The sequence below is a fragment of the Python bivittatus genome, unplaced genomic scaffold (genome assembly GCF_059951505.1).
Source record: "Python bivittatus isolate LINGU-HERP-01145 unplaced genomic scaffold, Pbiv_v1 ctg000590_np1212, whole genome shotgun sequence".
Taxonomy (NCBI): Eukaryota; Metazoa; Chordata; class Lepidosauria; order Squamata; family Pythonidae; genus Python; species Python bivittatus.
Window position 1 is genome coordinate 443,688 of NW_028277086.1, and position 27,978 is coordinate 471,665.

Here is a 27,978-nt window from a genome sequence, read left to right on the forward strand (position 1 = left end):
AACAAAGGGGGCAGAAGCACATCCTGACACACAGCCGTATTTGCCTCTTTCGATAAACATTCATTCCTCACAACAGACCACATCCTAGTTTTTTCAACCAACATTTGTGCATCAGTATTTCTCCATCCATTTTCCCATCTTGAGTGAACATTCCTTCCAGATACACAAATCCAAACAGCAGGAGCCCCGTTCTCGTGGTGATTTGGAAGACCTCCTCCAAATCAGGCACCCATTCTCGCAAGACCTGGGGAAGACCAGAAGGATTGCAAGAATGGGGTGCACAGTTTGGAGAAGGAATGGTGCCAGTGGCTTGGAGAACGGTGCGAGCGGCCTCGGAAGAAGGCCTGGCGTGGCCAGCAGCTGCCTCGCACACAGTAGGGTCAGGCCAGGCGCGGCCATCAGCAGTGAAGGTCAGCTGGATGCAGCAGAGCCTGCGGAGCGCAGGGTGGCGGAGGCAGCTGGGGCTTTGCGCAATGCTGCTGGGGTGGCTGGCTGTGGTGTGGGGCTCGAGGCGGCATTTCTCAGTGGCAGCGGTAACGCTGGGGCTGAAGCAGAGGCCTGGGGAGCAGTGGCAGCTGGCTGAGACTGCTGAAAGCCCCCGGCCTCTACTCCAGCCCCAGCCCCGGTGCTGACGAGTGCCGCTGTGCAGGGCGGCCAAAATGGCATGGGGGGGGGGAAGGCGGGGGGGAGGAGTTCCAGCACCCCTGCACTCATAACTGCAGGGGACAGGCTCTGCCGCGGCTGTGATCAAAATGGGACACCTCCCAGGAAAACCACTGTCCTGCGGTCTCCTCGCGAGGAACAGCCATATAGAGCAGGTATGGGCGATCTCCCATCCTCTGCTTATGTGGAGAGGTTCCAAGAAACTGGTCTACTCCCCGGTTCCTTGGTCTTTGCTGCAGAAGTCCAAAACCGCGTTTTCAAAGCCAAGCTATTTCTCAGCAGATGCTCCCCGTCACCTTCCTGCTCCCTCCTGGATCCTGAAGGCCCACTCACTTTTCTTCCGCTTCCATGTTGTCCCACCTGTCCATTCCTGTTGCCCAAGAGTATGTGTTGGCTAATGGTCACACAGTATTAATTATAATTAATTAATAAATTTCTTCCCCTGCATCACTTGCTTTCAGAATGGTATACAATTTTGCCCCAAAACTCCTCTCTGGTTCTTCCATCCCCACTGTTCGCTGGAGTGTACCATGTACCTACGGATTCCTCTTTTCTTAAGGATCCACAGCATGGAGGACAATAATTGTATCTCTGTAACAAAAACCGTAGCCATTTCATTCATAATTCAACCTACACTTCACCTCCCTGATACAGTCATTCACTCCACAAACTCAGAGCACCTTCACTCAGATCTATTCCATCCTTCCTTCCTGTCTTTCTCGAGTGCTTTGATCCCACTTCAATCAAGCAAATCTACCTCTTTCTGCAGGAACATAACCTCACCCTGGAATCAGCCAGGTGTTTCTGGATTAACAGTATTATGTTTGGGTTCAATCTCAGTCTGTCCTTAAAGCCTCCAGGCTCTGGGTCAAGACTTCTACCGTAACTCCTGTCTGGTCAAGGGGGACATACATACAACCGGGTGTTGGGAGGGCTGGGAGGACAGACCCGGCAACAATTCCAGGCACCTCCTCCCAGGTGAGTCTCCAGCCAGAGAAGGGACCTGGCAGGCACAGGCTGAAGGAAGGGGTGAGAGATGCTGGAAAAGGCTAGCATTGGTGGGCCGCAGATAATCCATCCTGACTATTTCATAAAAGCCAATCTATTCTTTTGTTCCTGTTTTAATCAAGAGTTTATGCTGTCCTATATCTTGCCCATGTTTCACCAATGGGAACCTTTTGAGTCTGCATCGATTCAGTGCTATCCAACTAGAATGAATAAATAAATTAGTATCTGAAGGGCAGTGGAACTGTTCAGAGTCACTCCGGGAAACAGGACAAGAAACAAGGAGTTAAAAGTACAAGGAAATGGCCTTTATTGGACATCAGGAAAAACCGGCTAGTGGCAAGAGGGTGCCTTGGGAGTTGGCCGACAGAGGCACTGAAGCGGAGGCCGGATGGGACGCTGCAAGGGGGCCTTCCTGCGCTGGGCTGGGCTGGGCTGGGCGTTGGGCTAGCTCATCTCTAAGGTCCCTTCCAACCCTGACATTTGATCCTTCTGTAATCCCCTGCCACAGTGGCCTCCTGCTCCACGGCACGTGGGCTCCCTGCAAGCCCCAGAGGAAAAGAATGGGGAATTGGTGACAGGGGGAATCCATGGCCCAGAATGCCACGTTTAACAAGGAGGCGCTTGTCACCCTATTTATTAAGGACAGAAAGGTAACCAGGTGACATCCATCCTTCCATTGTGCCAACCGAGTCTGATGTTCCAGGGCAACTTCATACTAGATGCAAGTTTAGTATTATGCTAATAATAACCATTATAAATGAACATGTTATTAAAAAAACAAGATACAAAAAGAAGAAAAACTGCTCTGAAAATCAACTCATATGCCACATTATTCCACTGTTCTGTGCAGCTCTTAAGCCCATCCTCAGTTGATACCAAAATCTGGCTTCCCAATTTTACTAGGCTTAAATTTCAGATAGCATTACATGGTGCTTATAAAGATGAAACCTTGAAAGCATTGCGGAATGGGGATTTGGGGACATTTTAAAACCATTTCCTCATGTCCACCCCTCCTTCTGGCAAGCACAAAGGGCGAGAGCCCCGAGGGCCTTCTTGGCGCTGGCGACCCTTGCTTATGGGGAGACGGGAAGAAGAGTTGTGAGGAACCTTGCGCCTGTGCAGGAAGGTAAACTGAGGTCCTGACTGAAGGATCCTGTAGGAGTTATTTATTCATTAGATTTATATGGCTGCCCATCTCATATGCATGACTCTGGGGGACTGACAAAACAGAATAAAAACACTACCATGAATTATAAACATAAATAACATAAAAATAGCAACCGAGAAACTCGCAGCAAGTTTCCCTGTAGAGTGCCATGCTGATAAAAAGCAGCACCATTTTTTTTTGCTGAGGAAAAGATCAACTTTTAAAAGTAAATACAATGTAAGAAGCATTTGTGTTGATGTACAAGTCCTATGTCAAGGGTTGGCCCTGCTGCCCCCTCCCCACAGGCCCAGGCGTTGACGACATTAACCCATTAACTCTGGGCCAGTTTGGGGAGCCAAACATCACTCCCCAGGTTCAGCTGCTACTGCACCGTTGGCTACAATGGAGGAAGTAAGTAAACGCTGCCTCTGCAAATCCAGGGCCTATCATCTTGTTCACCCTTAATCTAGATTCCTGGACCAGCAGTGTGGCAACCAGTTTGCTGAGGACAGAGAACGATTTGGCCAACTTTAAAAGAAAAGTTGACAAAATCACTTAGAATGAAGACATTAAAGTGGTAGGAGGCTTCTGCGTTTAGAAACAACTATTTACAGCAGTGTTTCTCCACCTCTGCAACTTTAAGATGTGTGGAATTCAACTCCCACGCTGGCTGGGGAATTCTGGGAGTTGAAGTCCACACGTCTTAAAGTTGCTGAGGTGGAGAAACCCTGTTCTACAGGAAAGGAGCCAACCGTCAAGAAATACGCTACAGATTAGCGCTTGTTCCAGTACCAACAAAGATACTGAAATCTTGGATATCTGGAAGAGATGTTCAGATGCTGTGACACGTCTGCTCCTTCAAAGATCAGAAGTGGGCAGGCAAGTGGTTTTCCCTCAGACACTCTATGGATGCAAAAGCGAGGAGGATGACCAGCACCAAGGCGGGTAGATTCCACCCCAGCAGCAAGGGGTGCACCACTGGGAGACCCAAGGGCCAGGTGGGGGAGAGTTCGTCCTGGGGAAGGTCTATCTGCGTGCCCACTAAGAGTCGACCGTGACTAATCAAAAGAAAGCCTCCTAATTAATACTGGCAAGGATGTCCTCAGACCAAAGCTCTGGGATACCAGTTGCAGCACAAAGGCTCCTGGACGGTCTGTGGAGGGAGGTTTGGGTACTCTTCAGATGGTGGTCTGTCTCTGAAGGAAAAGCAACCTCCAGGGACCGTTTCACGGCTGCTGCTGTTGCTCTGGCCCTTCTGGATCAGCAAAAGCCACCCATTGCCCAGTTCCAGCAAAGACCCACAAAACTCCAAGGGCAGACGCGAGAGCTTCAGCCAGGGCACAGGAGTAGATCTCCCCACTCAAACTCAAAACAGCACTTGGGGTTTCGCAGGGGAAGAGTCCAGGACAAGGCTGAGCTAAGGCCTTTTACTGCAGACGAAAGAAACAAAGAAGCATCAGCGACTGAGAATCCGGCAGCTCAGCTTGCTCTATGCGGCGGCCCCAAGGTTTCAATCCTTCCTCCTGCCTGTTCGCGTCCATGGACTTCTTGCCTCATATTTTCCAGACGATATCCTATTTCGATAGCGATGCAGTCTGGCCACGTGCACTTTGCTTTCAGCCCACCTAGCAGAACAGCCATGATTTTGGCTTAGACGGGAAGCCTCTGAGTAGGACTCAGCTCCAGAAAACAATGAAGCCCAGAACGTCAGCTGAGGAACATCGCCACAATATCCAGGACTTGCACCAGAGCAGCCGAGAACCACCAAACCCTGGCACTGCCCAACCCTCCAGCCCCCTACCACTGAGGAAGCACCTCTGCATCCCAGACCAAGAAGCCACCTCTCACAACCAGCCAACCAACTCTGCCTAGAGTGAATTTGGAGGCCTCGCTGCCCAGCAGGGCCTCCAGAGGATATGGGCAAGCATCTCTGCCAAGAGTGCCCGAGGAAACTAAGGCAGCGAAGCTCCCTTCCACACGCCAGCCTGGTCTGGCAGGGCAAAACACTGGCACTGTAGCACCTGGCACCCAGGCCAATCCAACACTCACTTCCGGCACAGGATCCTGGGGGGTGCGCAACCAAAGCCCGGCCCAACCCAGCAAGGCCGACGGGAGCGCTCAGAACTGGACACGCGAGGAAACGAACGCGGACGGAGGCCGCCAGAGCCAGCACCAAAGGCCCAACCCACTCAACGGCCTCTCCCCCAGAAACAGGCGCGCCAGCCTTCCCTACCTGCGATGCGAAGGACTGCCCTCTCTGCAGGGTCCAGCACGGAGCCGTTGCCACCAGCGGCTGCCTTGGTCCTCCTGTTGCGCTGGTGCTTGGGGAGGTTCCAGGGCAGGGTGTCTCCAGGGCTCGGGGAGCCGCTGCTGCCGCTGGAGTTGTCTTCCGCCATTGGCACCTTCTTTTTCCATCGGGAAGACATCACCTCCTGCAGGGGGGGGACAGCGTCAGAGCTGGGGCACTGGGGGCTCCCTGGAGACCCCCAGCCTCCCCAGGCCTTGGAATCTCTTCTCCATCTGTGCCAAGGAGTCTTGCCATCTTTGCACCTCAGCAAACACCAGACCTCTGCTTCGCCCTGCGCAACGTGAGTCGGAGCAGCTGCCTTCCATTCCAGGAGACGGAATAGCCAGGGGCCCGCAGGGATGGAGGGAGACAGACTCCCCCCACTGGCCCACCTCCACCCATCCATGTTGTTCTTCAAGCATCTTTTTCACTCCAGATGCCAAAATTGCTCCAGGATGCCAAGGGCTTAAACGGGGGAGGCAAAACAGCCTTAGAGCCCCTTCCAGGAGACTCCCACCCACCTCTCTGGGGGAAAGGTCCCCCATGAGGTCCTCCATGGATGAGGCATGGGACACCATAAAGCAGCAGGCTCTTGGGGTCAGACCTGGCACTTCTCCGTTGCCATGGTCGCCACTCCCTAGGCGCCAATGGGAGGAAGGGAGACACGTGCGCGCTCACCACCGGCCCCCCCCTCCGCCTTTCTGGGGCGAACCTGCCCACTCCGCCCTGGCCCGGCGACATCTCCCGCTGCCCGCTCAGGAGGGCTCCTCCGGCGGACAAGAGGCGGCACCCAGTCCTGCCCGGGGACCGGGCGCTGCCGGAGCAGCAGCCCAGCCGGGGGCGCACGTGCCAGGCGCGCCCAGCAGCTCTCAGGCCGCTTCTCCTCCGCTTGGGTCCCCGCGCCGCCTGCCAGGGAGCCACCCGCGCCCGCCAGCCCGCCTTTTCCGCTGTCGGGAGAAGCGCCCCCTTCCCTCCAGAGGCCCAGCAGGCACCTGCTGCAGAGGCCGGGCCCCACCAACGGCGCCGTTCCCCAGCAGCGGCAGCGGCAGCGCCAGCGCCAGCGCCAGGCGGACGAGACGGCCCCCGGAGCTCGCCGCGGGCGGGCAGCCTTTGCCTGCCCCGCGACGGCGGCGGAGCGGGGCGGCCCCGCCCGGCGTCCACTCACCGAGGGCGAGAGCCGCCGGGCACCGGGCCGTTCTCCTGCGCAGGAAGCATGCTTGCCCGGCTTGCCAAGGCAGGCGGAAGCGGGCTCGGGGTGGCCGGGGCGATCCTGCCGGGGGCCCGCGCGGGCAGCCTCCGGATAGCACTCAGCGCAGCAGCGTAATGGCGAGTGGCTCGCGCTGGCAACCTGCAGCGGCGTTTGGCAGAAGCTCCTCCCCCGCTCCGCGGCTCCTGCAGGGCGTGTGCGCGTGTGCTTGTGCGCGACAGCGAGCGCGGCTCTATCTCGTCCCCCCACCCGCGCGGCCCCAGGCGGCCAGTTGGATTACGAGCCGGACTCCGAAGGGCGGCAGGAGCGAGCGAGCCCGGATGCGCCGCGGCGGCGGCGGCGGCGGCGGCTCAGCTGCCTTCGTCTCCCTCGCCCCCAGAGCCGCTGTCGGGGACGGCATGGGCGGCGGCAGAAGGCCCCCCAGGAGCCCCGTTTCCCGCTCCTGGCGAGGGCTCGCTGGGGAGCCGCTCCGCTCGGGCAGGACGGGGCGCCACAGCGTGGGGAGGGCAACAGGCCGCGCCCTCGTCTGCCTGCCCCCGGGCGCCCCGCGCTTGACCGCAGGGAACGGCCGAGGGCGGTTCGTCAAGCTGGGTCGCGGGAGTTGGTCCCCGCCCGCCGCCTCGGACCGCGGAGACCTCCGAGCGTCGCCCCGACGGCCAGCCTGTCAGCGCGGAGCCGCCGGAGAACTACGCATTGGAAACTCTCGGGCGGAGCTCCGGACGAAAAGCGGGGCACTCGCCTCCGCTTCGCCCGGGACCCACTTTGCAGGCAGGACGTCGTGGGGGGAGTCGCCCCTCGGGACGCGCAAGACCCGCCGTTCCGCTCCCTTCCCGCGGCGAAGAAGGTTTGATCCTCAGGGTGCACGCAGGACGTGGAGGGTCCCTTACCGTGCGCGGCCGCCTCTCCACCCACCCGCCTCCGGCGGCCGCAGCAGCTGCTCCTTGAGACTGGGTGAGCGCACGCCGTGGGACGCCTTCGCCTGCCGCTTGGACCGCAGCGATGCTCCTTCCAGACCCCGTTGGCGATGCTCCTTCCAGACCCCGTTGGCGCTGCGTCTCCCCCCTCATTCACCACAGAGCCCCTCGCGCTCGCTGCGGGCGGCGGGGGTGGGTGGGTGAGTGAGGGTCGACTCAGCCTTCGTAGGATCTGCCCTAAATCCAGCAGACCAGGCAGGACGCCCGCCCCAGCCTCACCTCCCTGCCAGCTGCTCTTATTTTCTCTGGCCCTCCTCCGGGGTACCTGCCTGCTCCTCCCCCACGGGCGGAGGGGCTTACCCGAGGGCCTGCAGGGGAGCGGACCCTGGACGCCCCCTCCGTCCCCCCCTTAGCCCAGCTTCCTGCTGTGCCTGCGGGTGGCCAGGCCCCACCCCTGGGCCTCGGCTCACAATTGGCCGGCGTGGTGCGGCTGCCCGACCTGTGGCGGGCCCTGCAGGTAACCCGCACGCCGTAACCTTCCAGCATTGGCAGCAGGACGTAGGCAGGCGGTTGGAAGTTGCCCCAGCGATACCTACGGGCCTCCTGAAGCAGCAGTAGCGGCAGAGGGCCAGAGAGTAGTGCCGAGCGGGTGACTGCATCCGAGGGGGGGAACTCGGGCCCCAACAAGGAACCGGTGAAGCGGCTCCAATCCAGGCGGAGGACAGGAGCCAGCCTCTCCTAAGACAGCGGGAGGGCGGAGGAGGGTCCAGGCGGGCCAGGGGAAGAACAAAGCTAGGCTGTCAGGACCCGCATCCTGTGCACAGCCCCACCCCGGCTCCGGGGCAGGCACTTGGCAAGGCCTCTGGTTGTGGCCCAGCTCTGCCTGGGCGAAAGGAGCTGAGAGGCCAGAGCAGAGGCAGCGGGGCTGATTGGGACAGGGCTGGAGAAGACAGCTGCCCCGGGAGCTTCTGCCTGAGGATCTCCAAGCTGGCACTCCAGTTAACCAAGGGTGGCAGAGACACGGTAGCCGGTGGGTCCGCAGCTCAGAAGGTCCAGGAACATGTGCGCACAGGCGCACACGCCTGTGGCCCCAACACAATTTCCGTGTGTACTAGCTTTGCCCGTGCATCTGTGGACAAGGGGTCTGTGCCCAGAGCCCTTCTGGGGTGTGGCTCCTCAGGTAGCGTGTCTCCCGCTGACCTGCAGGGGCTGCCCCATGATTGCATCAGGGGAGACCTGGTTTAGGGAGAGGTGAGGTCCAGGAGTCAGACAGGGGCACCTGGGAGGGGACAAGCGAGAGGCTTCCTGGGACCCAGAAATACCTTTGGCAGATGCGCAAAGGGCCCCAGTTTTGTGCAAGCAGGGTCTTCGCTCCTCTCTCGGGGGCAGAGAAATCCTCCTCACTCCCCCCAGCTCGAGCTTGTGGCCTCCCTCTGTGCCGGTGCCCAGAGGCGATTGTGACTGAGCCAAGCCTTGAGGTCACCTGGCTCAGGTCCCCGTGATTGTGCCCCCAGCTGGAAACCCTCTTACCTGCCCCTTGGCAGTGGGGGAGGGACCCACACCTGCGGCAGAGCTCACAGCCTGGTCCCTGCGGGTCTTGGTTTTCGCTGTCCTTTTCCGTCGCTTCTGGGGATGCAAAATAGGGAGGCTCGTGAGTGCTGCACCCCTCAAGAGGCGCCCTGTCGCCCAGCTCTTCCGCCCCCTCCTTGCTGCACCCGTGCCATCCAGCCTACGAGGGGGAAGTGCCTGGGGATGGCTGTGTGCCAGTCTCTAGCAGAGGCCCTTTCCCCAAGCAAGAGACCTCTGTGCTCTCTGCAGTTGTGAGCAGAACTGACCCCCCCCTTGTCAGGGGGCTGCACAATGAAGCCTTTGAGGGCTTTTGACCTGCCTCATGGCAGAGAAGGGAGAAGCCCCAACGTCTGCAGCCCCCTTGCTGCGGGCACAGCACCATGCTCCAGGGTGCTTCAAGGGTGAGCTGAAGGGCATGGGCTGACTCGGCCAGGGAGCCCCGGGCCCCAGCCAGAAGCCAGAGGGACAGGCAGGCTCAGCTTACCTCCGAGGGGCCCTGGGACTTGGCTCCTCCCAGCTGCGATCCTGGCAGACAGAGAAGGGGAAGAGAGTTAGGGGTGCAAGGCTGGAGGCTGAGCTCAGGCAGCCAGGTCGGGAGAGGCACCCGGCAAGCTCTCTGGTTGTGGCCCAGCTCTGCCAGGACAGGTAGCCAATGCCTGGGCAAAGGCAGGCCGAGAGTCCCGAGCAGAGGGCCAGATCTGGATTAGGCCAGCGTTTGGGGGCTCTGCAGAGGGGACACTCCCACCTGCCCCAACCATGGGGGCCACCTGGCCTTTCGCCCCTATGCCCAGGGGTGAGCCAGTCTCATTTCTCGGGAGGCCTGGCCAAAGGCTCTGTGGTCAGGAGGCTTTCTTTGGCTGCCTGGAGTGCGGGGGCAGCACTCAGTTTCAGGCCTTGCCTGATTGCATGAGGGCCCCCCCCAGTCCGAATTCTTCTGGGGAGAGATTACTAGCTTCTGGACTCTTCAAGCCCAATATTGGGGACACAAAAGGATGGAGGCCACATATTTAGGCCCCGCTCCACTTTAGGCCTGTTTCTATCCCCCCCCCCCCCCCGCCTTTTGCAGGCCTTGGATTTGCAGACGTCAGCATGTCCTAGATATTGGACAGTCCACAAATGAGTGCGACTTGGCCAAGTCCCTGTCAAACAACCCGGCTTTGACTCTGCGCTGGACAGGCCCCCTCCCTCCACTCTGTAAGTTTCATGCCAGCAAAAGGGGGGGATGCCTCCCTGCGCGGGTAAAGTGGCTCTGTGCCGTTGTAAGGAAAGCAGTTTGCCAATGGGGTCTTCCTCTGCCTCCACTAGTCAGGCTTTAATCCGGCCAAAGGCACAGTGACTGAAGATGCGGGGGGGAGGGAGGGAGGGGGAGAAGAGCCCTCCGCCCCCGGTGGCCCAGAGAGGAGGGGCAGGGAGAGAGGAGTTGCTGGCAGGGCACTCCTTCTCCGATGTGCTCAGCACAGCAGCTGGTCTGCCCAGAAAGGGCTTTGCCAGCCTTGGAGGGCTGGCTCAGCACCTACCTACCCACCTACCTGACCAGAGGCTGGGGGGCGGGTGTCTCTGTCGGGAGCAGAGCAGGAAGAGGGCCCACACCCCAAGAGAGCCCAGCACCAGGCCAGCTACCCAAGCAACGTGGAGCCAGGCAGGATCACTCAGTGCCCGTGGGCTCAAGGAGGCCATGCTCAGCTCCGCTGTGCCACGCGAGCCACGCCACGCCACTGCGCCGAGCAGGCAAGGGAGGAGGGCGGCAGGGGCGGGTGTGCCGGCCCCGTTAACCCTCTCTGGCTTCCCTGTCCACTGTCGGCCCAGATGGGTTCCAGATGTGCGCAGCCCCTCCTTTTCCTCCTCCCCACAGCAGGCCGCTCCCTCTGAGTCAGCCAGGCAGCCTAGGGCCTTAACCCCTCCGTCAGTGTGGCCAGAGCTGTGGGGCAGGAGGGTGGTGACAGGGCTCTGATAGGCCGGGGACAGCACCCCTCCCCCCGGTCCTGTCTACTTTTGTTCAGATCCCTTTCTCTCCTCCTGGAGGGATCGGGGTTTGGGGATCTAACTGGGGAGAGATCCCCGGGGGGGATGCAGGTTATTCACCGAGTGGCTCGCCCAGAGATGCTCGCCCTGAGAGGTGCTCTCTGCAGGGCCGGCTTCTTTTCCCCTTCTGTCCCTGCTTTAACTGCCTCCCAGTTCAGATTCAAACAGCGGCACCACACGTTTTTCAGAGCGAAGTTTGTTCCAAGCCATAGTTTTGCCTTCAGGGAAAAAAGTGCCAGAACTAAGACACCCACTAAGCCTAAATCTGAGGAGATTCGAGACCTATAAATGACTTCTTCATACAGACTGAACAGTGCAATCAGACACGGCGGTGATGGCCGCCAGTTCAGCCTATTTCAAAAGGGGCGGGAGGAAGCCCGGCCAAATCTGGCTCTCAGGAGCTCCTGCTCCTCACGGTGGTTGGTGGTTCGCTCCTCCGGGTCACAGAGCAGCTCACCTCGTCCAAAGCCCTCTGGCTCAGTGCTGGACGGGGCCCTCGGTCTGGCCCCTTGCTTGGCACAGGATCCAGCAGAGCATCTCTGACAGAGGATCACCTGGCCTGCCTGAGGTCTTCCAGTGGGATTTTTTTTTAATGTTGTAATTCCAGCTTCTATAGTCACCACTTGTACTTGACTCTGAGCAGCTGACAAAGTTTAAAACAATGTGACAGAAATGTTATTGCCCGTGATCGAGAAGCCAGACTTCCACTGATGAAGCTGAAAGCTGGATTTGACATTTTTTTCAGCTATATTTAGTTGGCATTCAACTACTCTTCAACATGCTTTTCATGGGTATTATTATCAACCCAGACCTCATCCAATCTTCTATATCTTCATATTTAATTTTAGTTTTCTAAATAAAGAACGGTGCGCTATTTCATTCTGTTATGTTCAGTCCATTTCCTTAGCATCTACATTTTATTTGTGCCTTTTAGAATTATTAGCTATTATGTCCGATTTTGCATCATCTGGTAAGCGTTCCCTCCACCTCATCATCTAAATCATTAATGAAAATATTGAAGAGTTATAGGATCCAAAACTGAACTTTGCGGAGCCGAAATTGAAGAAACCTATGATTTTCAAGACAACTGTGTATCTACCTAATTGTGATGTCCTCCAAGTCATACACCTAAGTGGCTTGCTAATCACAACGTTATTTGTCAAACATGCTACAAAACCCAAGCTATATTATGTATATAGCATTCCCGCAGTCCACTAAGGAAATTAGCCAATTGAAAAATAAGATTAATAAGATTTGTTCTGAACTCCGTTATTTTCAGTCTGTTTACAGATCCACTGCTTGAGGAACCTTGAAAGATTCTTCCCAGGTTTGTAGCTCTTCTGTCCTCTTCTGTAGCTCTTCTTCTGTCCCATATTTGAAGATCAGGATATTCTGTATGCCCTGGCTCCTCGGCACTTCACCAGTACTTCAGAATTTCTGAAAGGGAATGCGCAAGATTTAGCCGTGGTCTAAATCCTTCAGCAGGCTAAGACGCCGTGCGTTCATCTAATCCTGGAGATTTAACCTAATCCAAATTAAAGCTGAAGCTTTAACCACCTCAGGCTTCAACTCTGCCCCTTTACCCTGTTTTGCACAATTTCCTGGTGAAAAGCATCGTTTTCTGATTCGCTTTGAATAATTAAACCAAAATGTAGGCGGAATAGCTCTTGACTTTCACTACGGCTGGCCCTTGGCCTTCCGGCTCTTTTGCTTTGATCGGGAACCGCTCCGAAGAAGCCCCGTCGGTCCTCCTCGCCGCCCCCCGTCCCGAGGCCAGCCCAGCATCTGTGCTTTCCCTGCGCCCTGCTGTCCCTGTGCTGCCTCTGCCCTTTTGAGCGCCCCCTCCCCGTGGATGCGGAGAAGGGCGGATGCGCAGGGCCCGGAGTCTGCCCGTCAGCGGGATAGGCGAGCAGAGCGGACGGCGCTTGGCAGAAGCCGCAGAAGGGAAGACCGAGCTTGACCGCGGGCCGGACCCGGCCGGGGTCTCGGAGGAGAACCCCTCCCCCTGCATCCCCGGGGGAGGGGCAGGGGCTCGGAGTGCTGCTGACCGCTCCGCTCTAAGCCCCTCCCTCCCTTCCCAGTCATGTGACCCAGAGCAAGCCGATCGCGCCCGCCCAGCGCGCGCACGTCGCAGGAGGGCAGGGCAGGGCAGGGCGGGCGCGCGCGGGGCGCGCGCGGCATCCTCCCGCGGCCGCTGCCGATCCGAACGGCTGCGAGCGTCCCCAAGCCTTCGGCGCGGCGCGCGGAGGGGCTCCGCTCCCAAGAGCCGCCCCCTCCTGGGCCGAAGCCTGCGCACGCCTCCCGCCTTGGCTCCACCCGGAGGGGTGCGCGTGGGGCTCCCGCCCCTCCTGGCCGAGCCGCCCGCGGCAGCCTCCGGGGGGGCGCTCGGGCTCCCGCCCTGGGCCCCACACCAGAGCCGGGCTGCGGGCTGCTGCCACCCCCGGAAAGGGAACAAAACGCTCCTCAGGGAGAGAGCCGCCGGCGCTTCCAAGCCGCAGGCCCGGAGCCGCCCGATGCCAGCCACCAGCGCCCCTCTGATCTGAGCCGCCCTGGCAGTTTCCGGGCAGGGGGAGGGCAGCGTGCCTTCCCTGCCTTTTGGGGCGGCGTTCAGGCCGCTTTCAGTCCCAGCGCCCTTGCGCGGGCGGAGGGGCCGCAGGGGCGCCGGGGCCTCGTCCTTGAGCGGCACGGACTCCGAAGCCGGGGTTGCCCCGTGCATCTTTCGGGGGGCGGCGAAGAGACGGCTCGGCGCCGCGCCCCTCCTGCCCGGTCTCCAGACCCCCGCGCTTGGTGTCCACCAGGCTGAGCCGCACCCTCCGCAGCCAGCGCCCTGCCTTGTTTTCCGTTTCGCAGAGTTGTTTTTCTGTTGTCTGGAACTTTCTCCCCCTCCCCCCGCAGATGTTCTGCAAGCAGTGAGCAATCTGGGAAGAATGGGCCCGCGGGGAGCCGGGCATTTCCCCAAACCGCCACACAAAGGCGCGGAAATGCCTCCCGCGCGCAGCTGCCAGCACCGCCCCCGCCCGCGCCCTGGCTTTGCCCCGGCGGGAAGGGACGCAGCCGCGCCCCCTTCTGGCAGAGGGGAGCAGCGCAACGGGCTCCGCTGTCAGGAGCGGCGGCGGCGGCGGCGGCCTCGCGGGGAAGCTCTTGGGGCTCCGGGAAGAGCAGCTCCCCTTCGCCGGGCTCGAAGGCGGATTCCTGCGCTGAGCAGCGACCGGGACCGGGGGCCCTCCGGCTCCCTCCGGTGGGTTCCCCCGGGCTGATTAACTGAGCCTGGACTCCCGCCCGGTGTGCCTTTCCTCGGGGTCCCCACCCCTCCAGAGCACCACCTCCTGTCCCTCTCCCCGCGGGGGGGATCCTCCGTGGCGCTGCCTTGGGTCTGTCGCTCTGCTTTCCTGAACCCGAGGCCACGCTGGATTCCGCTTTGCTTTCGTTCAACCCAGGAAGCCCGCGCGATAGATGACTTTTTCCCCAGTGTCCCTGCTGCTTCCACTTCAGCTAAACCGGAATAGCCAGAATAATCAAGCCAACAGGAACAGATCCTTGGCCCTTCTCCACAGAATCCGAATGGTGGAGTTTAAGGGAGCGCATGGATCACGCAAGGCGCAGAAGAACCCACCGCGCCATCCTCAAGACCAGCCGCCAAGATGGAGAAGCCACAACTTCCATAAGGAGACTGTCCCTCCTGAAGAGCCCTGGGCTCCCTGGGCTTCCTTGCAGGAAGGTGCTGTGCCCGTTTCTCAGGTGACACAATCGTACGCAGACTGCTTGGAGGAGGGAGCCCTCCGAGTGCCGCCCCGATTCCAGGGCCCTGGGGCCCGCCACCAAGGAACACTGGAGGGAGATGGGTACTGTCTGGCTGTTTATTGTGGGCACCTCCAGGTGCAAACTTTGCCCCCGTGAACCGCTCCCCACTCCCAGTGCAGTGGCCCACTGCCCTCCCATTTCTGCTCTGGCAGACGCCAGCCTGGCCTGCCCAGGAAGTCTCCTGCTCACGCCCTCCTCCCCACAGAAAACAGGCCGTCCTGCCCCAGAGCGGTGATGGGGTGACGCGGGGAACCTCCCCTCCAGGTCCACTCAGGGCATCTTCGACCACCGACAGGTGATGAGGAACTCAGGGTAAGCCTGTGTGTCGTTGAAGATGACGAAGATGGAGGGGCTGCTAAGGCTGTCCACCGTGCTGTCGTACCGCCGGAGGGCAGAGTCCTCCTCCCGCAGAGGGGGGGCCCGCAGGCCCGGGCTGCCTGTGGTGTAGTCCCCGACCAGTGTCCGGGTCACAAAGATGTATTTGTCGCCGTCGGGGTTGCAGGGCGAGTACCGGTCCTGCGCTGAGAGGGATGCCTTCGCCGCAAAGTAGACCCCGTGGCCATAGTGCGTGGCTGGCAAAAGGGGGGGGAGAGGGGGGGTTGTTCAGTCAGTGACCAGCACGGAGCAAGGTAAAATACAGCGTACGCGCTAAAGCGTCCGGACAGATATGAATACAGCGAATAATCTGTAACAAATGTAGGGACGCGTAGAGATTATGAAACGGATCTCTAAAATCTATTAAGGTATGAGAAATAAAAAAAAGAAAGGCTCAGGCATCATGGCGTATTAAAACTAATGTCTACACAAAATATAGCATGCCAGGTCCAGCACTGAATACCGCAGTATCTCATGCGCATAAGATACGGGGCCTGATTCTGTACTCTGGCAGACAAACAGGCAGTTACCCCTTTCTGAGCGTTCAGGGAGACCAAGTTATTCTCTCAGACGATCGATGCCAGACCCAAAGCGAGTCCCGGTGCCCTGGCACTTAGCTAATGGCGCTCTTAAGCAGCACGCGCGGATACCCCCCGAAAGGCCGCTACACAAGAAAGCAACCTCAGCGCTACCCGCTCACGGTCTTCTCTGTCTCGGAGGACCGGCTGGGCAGAAACCAGCGCCAGGCGCCTCAGCAGAGCCTCCTGCCTTTCACTACCGTGCCCAGCCTTAGGCCGGCCTTGGCACCCTCGGGGCCCTAGGCTGGCAGAGGCGCCTGCAAGCAATGCTAGTCATTCAGCTTCCACAGCTCTTCCACTTGCCAACGTATTTCTCAGAAGAGCCCAGAGAGGCCAGTCCGATGGGGAGAAAGACGGGGGGCTGGCAGCGCCATCCACCAAGGCAGGGAGCCCCTCACAAGGCATGGGCTGCTTGGCAACCCAGCGGCACTCCTCATCCGGGCAGCCTCTTCTGGGCTGCACAGTGCCCAGTACCTCTTTCCACCCAAGAACCTGCTCTGCAGGGCCTGGGAGTATCTCCCAGGTGGCCCCCCAGGACCCCCCATCCAGCTTCTCCGGCAGCTGCTGGTTCCCCTTCCGACACCGGACCAAGGGCGTGAAAACGGCTGCCGCAGCAGCTCCCACTTCCAGCTTGGCTTCCCTGCGGGGGGGAGAGTGTGCGCTCCTTGAACGCAGAGGGGCACACACCCAGTGCTGGACAGCCAGCCAACACCCCACGTGGAGGACTCGCCGTTGAGCGCGCAATGAGGGTGCTGGGGTGCTTTCTGCGCAGCCCTCTCAGCCAGCAGGCTCACCGTTCTTGCCGCAAAAACTGCGGTTGAAGCCATGCTGGCAGATCTCGTGGCTGGACCGCTCTGTTGTGCCGTGGTACAGGATCCGCTCCACTGCCTGATGTCCACAGGCCTTCTCCATGGCAGCCTTCTTCAGCTGGTACTGCTGGTAGAGCAGGGGGTGCATCACCTTCTCCAACTGCCGGGCCAAAAAGGGGACGACTCAAGCCCCACGTACAGCTCGTTTCCCTCCCTGCCCGCTTGCTCTGCTGGGGCTCAGTCAGCCAGGGGCTAGGGCTGGGCCACCCCTTGGTGGCCAATGCAGGCTGCCCCCAGGGGCATCCCCTTTCTCGTCCAGAACCTCGACCCTAAGGGACCCCAGCCACTGTGTTTGAACCAACCCCAAAACAGGGAGCTATGAGGGTCAGGGGACAGATTCCCTCCCTTGCCCAATTCAGCTCTTAGGGAAGAGAGCACACGACAACGATGGAAGAACCAGGCTGGTCCAGGTTTTGGAGAGCCTGCATGAGTCCTCTGGGCCAACCCCCTCCAAATCATTTCCCTTTCCAAGGACTGGGGGGGGGGGAAGAGGCCCTCCTCTCCGCACCTGAGTTGTGAAGTCAACTGTCCTGGCCCAGGAAACCAGGTGGTGGCCTCTATGCAAGGCCTGGGGGGGGGGGCGGTCCTGCCAGAAGGCCCTCCATACGGCTGCCAGCAGGGTGCTGGGAGGGGCTCCGGGAAAGAGGAGGACTGGCCTTCAGGCATGATGTGGCGGCCCCATGTCCCCCACCCAGCCTCCCCCCCCCCGGGCCCAGCAGGGACATCTGCCGGCAGAGGTGCATCTCGGAAGGCCACCGCCCCGCTTCCGCTTGGCAGCCAGCAGGGGCCTTTCCCAGCTGAGCTCTTTGGGACGAGGACTTGAGGAGCAGAGCCTGGGCACCCGCTTTGCACATGGAGGGGGGCGCAGGAGAGCGGGACTTGCCTGCTGAACTAACCCCTTCTCCAGCTTTGGCACAAGGGAAGAACCTGCGATAAAAGCAAGAATCCCAGTGCAGCAGCTAGATCTGTATCTGGCCTGGTTAAGGGTCTCCTGCTCTCCAAGGCCCCCCAAATCCCCACCTCGGGACCCCTGCCGAGACCCTGCTGCCCACCGTCAGGGCCAGAGGGAGCCACGCTCTGCCCCCAGGGCTCTGGCGCCGCCGGCCCCGCAGGCTGCAAGCGCCATGTACCTCCCCTCCGCCAAGGGGGACAGCGGCCAACCCTAACCTTGGCGATCCAGAGCTTGCTGTGAAGGTCACCCAGTGTGTCGCAGAAGCTGCGGACGGTCCTCTGAAACTCCTCTGAGCGCTCAGTCAATGGAAGCAGCTTCACCTCACCCTTGGCCGGGGGGCCAAGCAGAGCTGCAGAAAAGCATGACCTGTGAGGAAACAGTGGCTGCCCGCTCTACGTGGCCGAGGACTCCTGCGCTGCAGGACCAGAAACCAGACGGGGTGCACTGTGCAGGGCACCTACCTGGGGAAATGAGGGGCAGCGGGGGGCCCGTGCGGCCAATGGGCAGAGTGCGGGTGTTGCCAATGTCATACTCCTCCATCTGCTCGAAATTGACAGTGAAGGGCCGCCCGTCGAAAAACACGTCCACACGCTTGTGACCACGGCGCCACGCTTCCTCCAGTAGGGCGCTGGCCTGAGCTGAATAGGGGGTGGGAAAGCCCTGCTCCGAAGGCTCCCAACGGACCCAGCGGGCATCCCCAACGCCTGCGGACGCCTCCACATGCAGCAACCGGGCCAGCAGCAGGGCGAGGTCTCGGGTGGCGGCCACAGGGTAGTCCACGAAACCCGACACAGTGGCCACCGAGCCGGCGAGCGAGATGCGTACTGCATGCTTCCTCTCCAGATGGGTCAAGTAGTCGAGGCAGAGAGCGGGCAGGGACACCAAGGCCTCATTCTGCACTGTTTCCTCCCGCAGCTGCATGCCTAGAGCATGCTCCAGTGCCTGCACCACAGCCTCCGCGTCCTCCTCCAAGGCGGTGTAGACCTCCAGATGAGCTGAAGCCGCTGCCTCCAGAGAGGCGCTCATGACGGACAGGACTACGGGATCTGGACTGGGCGCCTGCTCCTGCTTGAAGGAGCGCAGAGAGAGCTCCGTGGCACGCTGGAGCTCCTCCTCTTCCTGCCGGGCACTGTCCATGGACTGCTGGATGGCCAGGAGCATCTGTGCCTCGTCCTCCTCCTCCACTGCCATGCTCAGAGCTGGGCCTCCCACAGGCAGGCGGCCTTCTTCAGTTGCACCCAGGCTGCCCAAGTTGCGAGAGGCGTCCACCAATGGCTCAGGGGCTGTGTAGATGTCCTCATCCTTGTCCTCCTCTGCAGGAGGGGCAACCCCAGGAGGCTGCAGGGCAGACAGCAGGCCCTTGATTTCTTCTGTAATGGGAGAGGGGGGACCCAGCTGAGCAGGGGCAACAGCAGCACAAAGCAGGCCTGCAGAGACGTCCAGAGAAAAATGACCCCTGAAGCCTGCCCAGCCCCACAGCAAGCTCCAGCCCCAGACCAGGAAGGGGCACAGTGGGGCTATGGGGCAGGACCAGCAAAGGGGTGCCCCTTGCTTTCCTTCACCTCCACAGGACAGCTGGACAGACATTACCCAGGCTAGCTTTGCTTTGCTCGTGGGCCACGCCGGCTGGGCCCTTTGGCTGCGGTTTCAGTCCATTCGGGAAATCTCGTTGGCACACGAGGGCCACGGGCTCCTGGGACATTTCCAACTCGTGCTGCAGATGGAGAAAGGGCCCTCAGAGGCAGCCCCGCCTTTTGAAAAGGGAGAGCAGCACTCCCCCCACCAGCTTGGACCTCCAGCCTCTGCCCCCCCGCGCCTCCCATGCCCACCCTCCTCCTCCAGGGGTACGCACCTGGGTCTCTGGGCAGCACCAACGGACACGCTCCAGCCCAAAGACACAGCGGAAATGCCTCTCCAGGTCCCCCAGGACGGCCTGGCCACGCTCCTCCAGCAGGAAGCGGCTCACGCCAGGCAGATGCAGCGTCATGGTCTGGACACGGATGGCGCGGAGCAGGCTCTGGAGTAAGTCGGCTGCTGCTCGGCAGGCCCAAGATTCACCACTCAGCTGCAAGAAAACGACACCCCCACCCGTTTTCTCAGGCCAGCTTGGTTTTGCTTGATGGAAGGCTAGCAAAAGCAGGATCTGACCCCCTTCTTCTGGGCCTTTAACCTGGTGCCTGAGGGCATGTGGCAGAGCTGGCATGAGGGGGGCGCTGTAAGCAGAGCAGAGCTAGCAAACGCCTGGCACCCCGCGTCTGTGCTTGCGGGAGGACACGGAAACGCCCCACAGCTGCGCCCCTCTTACCCGCAAGCCCGTGACCTCGGCCCCCTCCAGGGGCAGCAGCGTGACATCAGCCAGGCCAGCCAGCAGTTCCTGGCGATGGAGCTGAAGGTAGCGGAGACGGCCGGGCTCCGTGGTCACCAGGATCTCATCGGGCAGGCAGTCCTGCAGGAACCGCTCCAGCTCAGCCACGTTCTCCTCCACCAGGCCGGGCAGGGTGAGGCCCTCCAGGTGCTCCCCATCCTCAGCCAAGCGCACCAGGCAACAGCGCAGTCCCGCCTGCACCTGGGCCCAGCGGGGGGACGCCAAGGCCAGCAGCTGCCGCTCGGACAAGGGCAGGGAGACGGAGACGAGAAAGGAGTCAAGGAGGGAAGCGGCCAGCTGGGCCGCGGAAGGCTTCAGAGCCACGACCAGCACCTCCTCCGTGGCGGGAATGTAGCAGGCGCCCACCCCCCGCTCAGCAAGCCGTTCCCTCAGGTGCCCCTGGATGTCTGCCCGCTGCAGGAAGCCAAGGGCCCAGGCTGAGGAGGGCAGCCGCTCCCGGGCCACCGCCCGCAAGGCCGCCTGGATGCGCTCCCACAGTTGCTGGCGACCAGCCGCATCCCCGCCCGAGACGTGCAGCCCAGCCTCGTCCCAGCGAAGCACGCACTCGGGGGCAGAGGCCCCCAGCTCCCACAGGACGACCTTCGACTGCAGCAGTTGCTGCGCGGCTGCTTCCAGGACAGGAAAGGTGGCGGACAAGACTCCACCGGCTCCTCCGGCCTGCAGCTCTTCTGCTCCCGCCGGGGGCTCCAGGAAGTCGTAGTGGGGGGAGACCTCCAGGCAGCCATCCGGGAGCTGATGGGGCTGCTTCAGCACCCTTTCCACTGCTGCAGGAAATGGAAGGGTCAGGGTCAGGGCGGATGCCACCCCCGAGGCGCCCTTTCGGCATCAGCTGGAGGCAGAAGATGCCCCTACCCTTTTGGGGTCCCAGTTCAGTCCCTTGGGAGCCCAAGCCCCTTCAACCACCCCTCCACCGCCTCTGTGGCCCCTGCCCACCTTATTTACTTTGTTCATTAAACTTATATAGCCACGCATCTCACGAATGAGACTCTGGGCGGCGTACAATAAAACAAACAATAAAAACACATCCTAAATAACTATTAAAAAAAGAGAGACATCCAAATAAACAAGACCACGAGAGTGTTAAAAAAACCCTCACACATAATGAAGCCATCTTGTGTGCTCCGTTTCCAAGGGATTCTCAGGCCTGCTGGAAAAACCGCGTCTTGAGAAGTTGAGAAGGCCAAAAGGGTCGGGGCCAGCCTCACCTCGGGGGCGGGCGGGCAGGCGGGCGGGATGACGCTCCAAAGGGTGGGGGTGCTGGCAGAAAAGGCTCGCCTCCTGGCTCCCGTCAGAGGAAACTCGTTCGCAGACGGGACCCGCAGCGTGCCTCTCCTGCCGGACCTGATGGGACGGCTACATGAAATCGGGGAGAGGCGGTCCCTCAGATAACCTGGCCCACGCCACCCCAGGCTTTAAAGGTCAAAAACAGCACCTTGAATTGGACCCGGAAGCAGACCGGCAACCGAAGCAGCTCGCGGAGCAGAGGGGTAACGTGCGCCGTTCTGGAGGCACACGTAACACCCCGTGCCACCCATTTTGCACCAGTTGCAGCTTCCTAATACTCTTCAAGGGAAACCCCATGGAGAGCACATTACAGTAGTCCATTTGGGAGGTGACCAGGGCACGGGTGAAACACCAGTCGCCCCCTTCCACAAACACAGCAGGGGTCTGTCACCCAAGCCAGGCCCATCACCGCCTCTCTAGCAATTTGGCCCCCAACTTGGCCCAGTTGTCGGAGGCGTGACAGCACTCCTGCCGGGAAGTAAGAAAAGGCTCTCCAGCCTGACCAGGAAAAGCAGAGGGAAAGCCACCCCCCTTCAGATCTCTTTAGCCTGTGCCCAAAACAAAGATGCCAGAATGGGCCCCCTGTGCTTCGAAGGCAGGGTGGGCAGACGGGGGGCTGCGCTCAAGGCGCCCTCCCTGGCCCACTCCCTCCCGGGTAGCTGCGGAGGGAAGGGCAGGGTGGGCTCCCTCCCTGCTCTGCCGCTGCCATCAGCACCCTAATTCTGGACCCACTGAAGAGGCGCAAAGGTGCGGCCAGCAAGCAGGGCTGCGAGAAGGGGAGGGGCAGCCGTGCTGGGCAGGGCTTGCTCCTCTGCTTCAGCCCCACGCTCGTGGGTGTCCGATCGCCCTGCCGAGACAGGTGGGCTGCACAGATGGCCCCCAGGGGCGTGACCTCCCAGAAAAATGCCATGCCGGTACATAGCAGCTTGTTTACTGATACTACTTAGAAGAATGGGGTGACATCTTTTAGTGTTAGAAATCAGGACACGAAATAACAGATTTCAGGAATAGGAGGGCAGAGTCCGGCCCTCTCTCAGAATCCTGCACCGAGCAGGATGCTGGACTCCCTGGCTTCCCCGCCACGCTGGGACTCCAGGACAGAGGCACGGGCGGCTGTTTTTTAAATGCAACCCGGCACCTCGTTTGATGGCATCTCACAATATGAGCCTGCAGCTGCACTGACCCACGGCACATTCCCGTGGCCCCGGTCCTGCCAAGCTCACCTTCAGCAGTGCTACTCAGTCACGATGCTCTGGACAACCCCCTCCCCAGAGCCTGTGCCAACCAACCCCAAGAGCTCAGTCCAGAGACAGGACCCCAGCAAATGTCTGCTGTCAGAGCGGGCACATCTGTGACCCCAGGAGGGGCATCAGCTACTAACATGCAGCGGTGTGGCTGGACACCACGATGCGGGATATGAAGAGAGAGAGGCAGCGGCAAGAGATTAACGGAGAAAATCTTTCTCAGTATCATCCCAGAGAGGCACTTCTCGTCTACATCTACAGGGGCCGTGATCAACGGGCCTGGATGAAAGACGTCCTCCCTTCTGGTTGAAAGGATTTTTCACTCTTAAGGCAAGCATCTGGAACACGTCCTTGTGCGTTTGCTGGAGCACTGTGATATTTCTGAACACTGAGACATTGAAACTGTATTTTCTGTGCTAACCTATTTTGGTTGCAACCATTGACGTTGCTCAGTTTCCAGCAGAAGTCAGTCTAGGTACTTCTAAAGGAATGAACTGCGAACACCGCTGTGCTTGCTGCTTGTGGATTAGGACCCTGGAGGGACACTGTTTAGAAATATGCTTGAAGGAAGCTGGCAGCCTGAAGGGTATTCACTTGAGACAGGGCTGTTGCTGAAAAAAGGCCTCACTCCGCCCAGGACAGGAAACGCCTCCCTTCCATTTCTCTGGCTACAAATGGGCCCAACCGTGGCAACCCACAGGGACCGCCTGGCTGGCTTTCCTGCCAAACCCCCACCTCACTTGAGCCAGTTTTGCCACATCAACCCAACTGCTGTATCAAAAACACTGTGAGGAACTCAGGTGGCCTTCAAGGTGCTGCTGCCTTTTTGTGGACACAACCACAGATCTTGGCTATAAACACACATCGAGGTCCTGCCAATATGTTTCCAGAGCCAGCGGACCATGCGCTCAGAAGTGTGGCTCCGGCATCGCCTTAACATCTGTGCAAAGAACGCTAGCCACACTGTGCGCTGCGCTGGGGCCGAAGAGGCCAGAGAAGAACACGTCTCGCGTGCCCCTCACCCGTGCAGTCCTGGAAGGAGACCACGGCCAGCGCACCGCCCGGGAGCAGCCTCACGGCCTGCACGCGGCCCCCGCCACTCCGCCTGCTCTCGAAGTACAGCTCCAGCACCTCCTGCCGCAGCCGGCTGCCGTCACGACTCCGAACAAGGACGCCATCCGTCTGCTCCACCCAGTCCAGCACCAGGCTGGCCCCGTCCAGCTCCCGGCTTTGCACACGATCCGCCAGCGCCAAGAACTCTGCCCGGGAAGAGAGGGTCTGCGTCAAGGTGGCCAACTGGCATCTGGAGACAAGAAGCTGCTCGTTCAGCTCCGCCGTGATTAGGAAATGCCTTCTCTTCTCTTCAATCCTCTCTCAAAAGCAGCATAATAGCCCCCCGGCCAGCAAAACGGCCAGGCAGATTTCTTAGAAAAGATCACCCATTTGGCTTCTCTGGGGCTACAAGAGGGGGAGAGAGGGAGCCGCAACTCCCCCACCCCTTTGGAAAACAGATGCCGTGAGCTGGTGCCGAGGGCCGCAAACAGGACCAGGGAGCACCAGCAGGCGATGGCTAACTTTGCTTGCAATCCAGGGGATCCTTTCCTGCCGGCACACGGTCCCAGCCAGCTCAGCCTGAGTGAGGTCCTTTAGTATAGGGTGGCAACATTTTAGCAGGCAGCGGAGGAGCGGCTCCTCTGCCCCTTCTGGTATCTGCCCTCTTGGTGTTTCTCGAGGGGGGAAGAATGAGGGAGCAGGTGCAGAGAAGATGGTAGAAGCACCGGGCTGCGACCGCACTTGGGTTGCGGGGAGGCTGCAAGGGGCACATCTGGGAGGGAGCTGCCAAGGAAGCTCAGCCGGCAGGATGCATCGGGAGGGGAAGCGCGGGAACAGGTGGCCCCAGCACGTACCTGCGTGGCCGAGCGCCGCCTGCAGCTGCACCAGCACCTGGTCCCCAGCAGGGCTACGGTGGATGGCGTAATCCTCCCTCCCGCAATCCAGCATGCGCTCCACGTAGAGCTCCACCAACTCCAGGCTGCTTTGGGGGTTCAGGCCCCGCAGGACCACCTTCCCATAATCCCGAGGAGCAGCGGGCTGGACAGTCAGGTGCACCCCTTGCAGGACATGGTCAGTTCTGGAGAGGACACGCTGGGCATCTGCGGGGAGGAGACCAGAAGGTGATCTCATACGCCAGAAAGCCTATGTTACTACCCGCCCCAATACTTACTTACTTATTTATTTATTTATTTAGTTATTATTTATTGATCAAATTTATACGCTGCCCATCTCACTGTATTAGTGACTCTAGGCGGCTTACCAGTAAAAAGAAAGCTATAAAAATCTTTACAAAAATATACAAAGTTAAAAGATGGAGAGAGAGTCCTCAAGCCGCCAACCACCCCAGTACTGCAAGCCCCCATCTGTGATGGGATGGAAGTATGAAGGCCAAGCTCAGGGAGATAAAGAAGCATTTTCTTAGCTCACTGGAACCGCATGGGAGGAACAAGAGGATGAGACTGGCACCTCCCTGAGTTTTAGTCTGGGAAGAATGATGTCAGGTCTAGCCCAAGGAACTCCATACAAATTCAGTCCAGCTATGTTTATTAGCTACAACCTCTAGCAAGAATCTTCCCAGACTAAAACCCCAGTTCCCAAAGTCCTCCAGCCACAACAGTGTGAATTCCTCAGGGAGGTGCCAGTCTCATCCTCTTGATCCTCCCACGCAGTTCTGGTGAGCTAAGAAAATGCTTATTTATCTCCCTGAGCTTGGCCTTCATACTTCCATCCCATCACACCATCAGACTTCAGGCCAGAAGAGTAGAGGCCAATCTCACCCCAGGGGCCAGATGTTCCATGAGGGGAGGGCGATGGCAGAAAAGGCTCTCCTCCTAGACCCCACCAGTCAGAATTCTCTAGCCGACGAGGTCCACAACATGCCCTCCCTGCCAGACTGGGTGGGATGGGTTGGTGTAACTGGGACAAGACACTTCCTCAGATAAGGAACTCCTTCAAGCAGGAGCCGTGAGTCCAGGAGGACCCCCAGATTACGCACCGCTCCGTCTGGGGCAGCGCAACTCCATCCAGGACCAAAGATGGTAAGGCCCCAGACACGGAAGAGTCCCAAACCCAGAGCGCTCCATCTTACCCAGGTTCAGTTCAAGCCTGTGGTTCCCCATCCAGACCCCCACGGCCTCCAAGCATCGCGGAAGACCATCCACGGCACCCCTTAATTCACCCGGGACGGAGATGCTCAACTGAGCATCACCCATCTACTGATGCTACCTCATCCCGCGGTAACAGACGGTCTCACCCAGCGGCTTCGTGTGCGTGTTAAAAAGGACCGGAGAGCCCACCGACCCCCGCGGCACCCCACAGAGCAGGGGCCGCAGGCTGGACCTCTCGCCCCGTCAACATCGGTTGGGTTCGGCCTCGGAGGAAGGAGCTGAACCAGCACAGTGCTGTGCCGCCCACCCCCAACCCCCACAGCCGACCCAAAAGGATACCGCGGTCGATGGTATCGAAGCCGCTGAGAGGTCAAGGAGAGCCAGGGTGGGTGCGCTGCCCCCATCCTGCTCCCGCCAGAGGTCATCCATGAGCGCGACCGATGCCGTTTCCGTCCCGAATCCAGGCCTGGACCCTGACCGGACGGGGCCCCGATAATCCGTTTCATCCAGGGTCCTCTGGAGCTGCAACGCCACCGCCTTCTCAACCACCCTCCCTAAAAAGGGGAGGTGGGAGACTGGCCAAAGATTGTCCAGAACGGTGGGGTCCAGCGACGGCTTCCTGAGGAGAGGGCGACCGGTGCCTCTTTAAAAGGAGCCGGGGACGCCCCCCTGCCCAAGGATGTATTTGCCGTCGCTCACACCCACCCACGTGTCACCTCCCGGGTGGCCTGGGCCAACCAGGAGGGGCATGGACCTAACACCAAGGTGGCTGCGCTTACAGATCCGAGGACCTGCGCACTCCCTCAGGCCAGCAGCCTCAAACTCTTCCCGGATAACGGGCAGGGCCGTTCCCAGGCATCTCCAAAGGGCCTGCACCACGCTTGGCCTCCAGCTGGGAACGAATCCAGCGACCTTATCCGCCAGATGCGCAGCGAATTCCGCTGCGCTAAACCCCGAGCCCCCCTTACCCAGGAGGGTCCAGGGAACCCTGGACAGGGCCGCCGGGCAGCACTCTGTGGACGTAATAAGAGCGGAGAAATAACAGCGCTTCGCCGCTTTTAGTGCCACGAGGTAGCCTTAATCGCGGCTCTGACTCGTGTCCGGTCGGATTCGTCCCTCGTCTTCCTCCGGCGGCGCTCTAGACATCTCTTGAGCCTTTCAGTTCCCTCCACTCTGCCGCAGACCACGGGGGTGACGGGAGCGATGGGCCGCGAGAGGCTGCCCGGCACGGTCCTAAGGCCTCAGCCGCCTTCCCTTTCCGGGCAGCGGCTGGCACCTCGGCGGGACCGCGCAGCAGAGCCTCAGGGACAACCCCAGTCCCCCGGGAGCCCCACCGGCCCCATCAGTCACCGGGGCGGGCCAGCCGAATGGGTCCCGCCTCCCCGTGTAAGGGTCGCCAGGTCGCCAGGGCGTGATCCGACCTCGGCAGAGGGGACACAGACAGCTGCCCCATCGATCCCATTGCCACTGCTCAGATGAGGAAACCACGTCCAGTGTGTGACCGCTCTTTCGAGTTGGGCCGTGAATGACCTGGGATGGGTCCACGGCCGCCATGGTGGCCATGAACGCCAGGAGCATGTGTGCAGCCCGCGCAGGGCTGAGACCCAGCAGAGCCTCAGATCCCTGCACTCCCAGCCTTGGAAGCCAAGCCCCAGAAGGGCCCAACCAACATATATGGGGACCTGCTGAGCGGCTCAGCTGGGAGCACTGAAGACCCCGGCCCTGCAGCCACCTTGGACCCCCGCCCAGTGGACTATGCCTCCCATCATGCCCAACCACCTCAGCTGCAGACTACACGGAATCTGCAGCCAACACATTGGCGAAGCTCAAGTAGGGTTAACCTTTAGCCTCTGGGTCAGTGTGTAGCACAAACGTCATACTGTATTGTGTGAATCCAAAGAAGGGGGCGGCTCTGTAAGGTTAAGCGTGTCACGTGAGTGTAGTTCCCGAGTGGTCGCCCATTTTGCGAAAGCCGCAGTGGAAGCCTCGTGGCCGCCCACCCGTTCATCCGGGCAGCCAGTGCCGGGGGTCAAAGCGGGGCCGGCCCCTCCAAATCCTCCCGGGCACCGAGAAACGGCTCGGGGCGGGAGCTGCATAGATGCCAGCACGGGAGGCCGCAGCCCACTCCCTGCAGCCCAGCGACCAGCCCCGCGGGCGTGGAGGTCCAGCACGTGCAGAGCGCCGGCCTCCCTCCAGCTGCGGTCCTCACCTTCGGGGCGCTCAAAGGCCAGGGTGGCGCGGCCGCCCCTCCGCCGCCAGCTCTGCACCGGCCCGCCGCCCGAGCGCCGACGGTTCTCGAAGTAGAACACCAGCAGCTCATCGGCCACGTCCGGGGGGACCCCGAGCACCTCCACGGCCGCCGCCATCGGAAAATCCCGCAGGGCTGCCGGGGGCGAGGGGAGCCCGGGTGGGCGGAGACCCTGGTACCCACAGCCGGAGCCTCGCGGGAAACGAAAGCGAAACGGCCGCGCGCGCAAGAAGGGGCGGTGGCGCGGCTGCCTCCCTCCCTCC

At 60.3% G+C, this 27,978-nt stretch overlaps 2 protein-coding genes across 10 annotated transcripts; both read right to left on the minus strand.

The window, feature by feature from the left end:
• Positions 1–1,225: 1,225 nt before the first annotated feature.
• Positions 1,226–10,867, minus strand: LOC148214711 (uncharacterized). Of its 5 annotated transcripts, none has more exons than XM_088148744.1 (6): positions 10,325–10,867; positions 9,280–9,320; positions 8,757–8,852; positions 7,823–7,964; positions 5,052–5,250; positions 1,226–4,248 (listed from the first exon to the last, which is right to left on the minus strand). In XM_088148744.1, the coding sequence occupies exons 1-6, from the start codon at positions 10,470–10,472 to the stop codon at positions 4,236–4,238; spliced, it is 639 nt and encodes a 212-aa protein (XP_088004870.1). In that variant the 5' UTR covers positions 10,473–10,867; the 3' UTR covers positions 1,226–4,235. The 5 variants fall into 5 exon arrangements, with proteins under 5 accessions (XP_088004870.1, XP_088004872.1, XP_088004871.1 ...); XM_088148743.1 differs by lacking the exon at positions 1,226–4,248 and adding an exon at positions 4,264–4,443; XM_088148746.1 differs by lacking the exon at positions 7,823–7,964 and having other exon boundaries at positions 1,229–4,248.
• Positions 10,868–14,660: 3,793 nt separating this feature from the next.
• PARP10 (poly(ADP-ribose) polymerase family member 10) lies at positions 14,661–27,953 on the minus strand. Of its 5 annotated transcripts, none has more exons than XM_088148737.1 (11): positions 27,677–27,953; positions 24,214–24,459; positions 23,329–23,565; positions 20,875–20,925; positions 19,698–20,542; positions 19,245–19,457; positions 18,983–19,106; positions 17,854–18,819; positions 17,608–17,741; positions 16,366–16,540; positions 14,661–15,190 (listed from the first exon to the last, which is right to left on the minus strand). In XM_088148737.1, exons 1-11 carry the CDS (start codon positions 27,831–27,833, stop codon positions 14,889–14,891), a joined length of 3,450 nt encoding a protein of 1,149 aa, XP_088004863.1. In that variant the 5' UTR covers positions 27,834–27,953; the 3' UTR covers positions 14,661–14,888. The 5 variants fall into 5 exon arrangements, with proteins under 5 accessions (XP_088004863.1, XP_088004864.1, XP_088004866.1 ...); XM_088148738.1 differs by having other exon boundaries at positions 20,875–20,922; positions 27,677–27,952; XM_088148740.1 differs by having other exon boundaries at positions 17,854–18,762; positions 27,677–27,952.
• Positions 27,954–27,978: the final 25 nt, after the last annotated feature.

Excerpts from the sequence above, each read along its gene's own strand:
- LOC148214711 (XM_088148742.1), bottom strand. The coding sequence starts at position 10,472 with ATGGCCTCCTTGAGCCCACGGGCACTGAGTGATCCTGCCTGGCTCCAC. Across the intron at positions 8,853-9,279 it reads AGTCCCAGGGCCCCTCGGAG|AAGCGACGGAAAAGGACAGC; the intron begins GTAAGCTGAGCC and ends TTGCATCCCCAG. Across the intron at positions 7,965-8,756 it reads CCCCCACTGCCAAGGGGCAG|GAGAGGCTGGCTCCTGTCCT; the intron begins GTAAGAGGGTTT and ends CCGCTGTCTTAG.
- PARP10 (XM_088148737.1), bottom strand. The coding sequence starts at position 27,833 with ATGGCGGCGGCCGTGGAGGTGCTCGGGGTCCCCCCGGACGTGGCCGAT. Across the intron at positions 19,107-19,244 it reads GGTGCTGCCCAGAGACCCAG|CACGAGTTGGAAATGTCCCA; the intron begins GTGCGTACCCCT and ends CTCCATCTGCAG. Across the intron at positions 17,742-17,853 it reads GCTGCCCCTCATTTCCCCAG|CTCTGCTTGGCCCCCCGGCC; the intron begins GTAGGTGCCCTG and ends GCTTTTCTGCAG.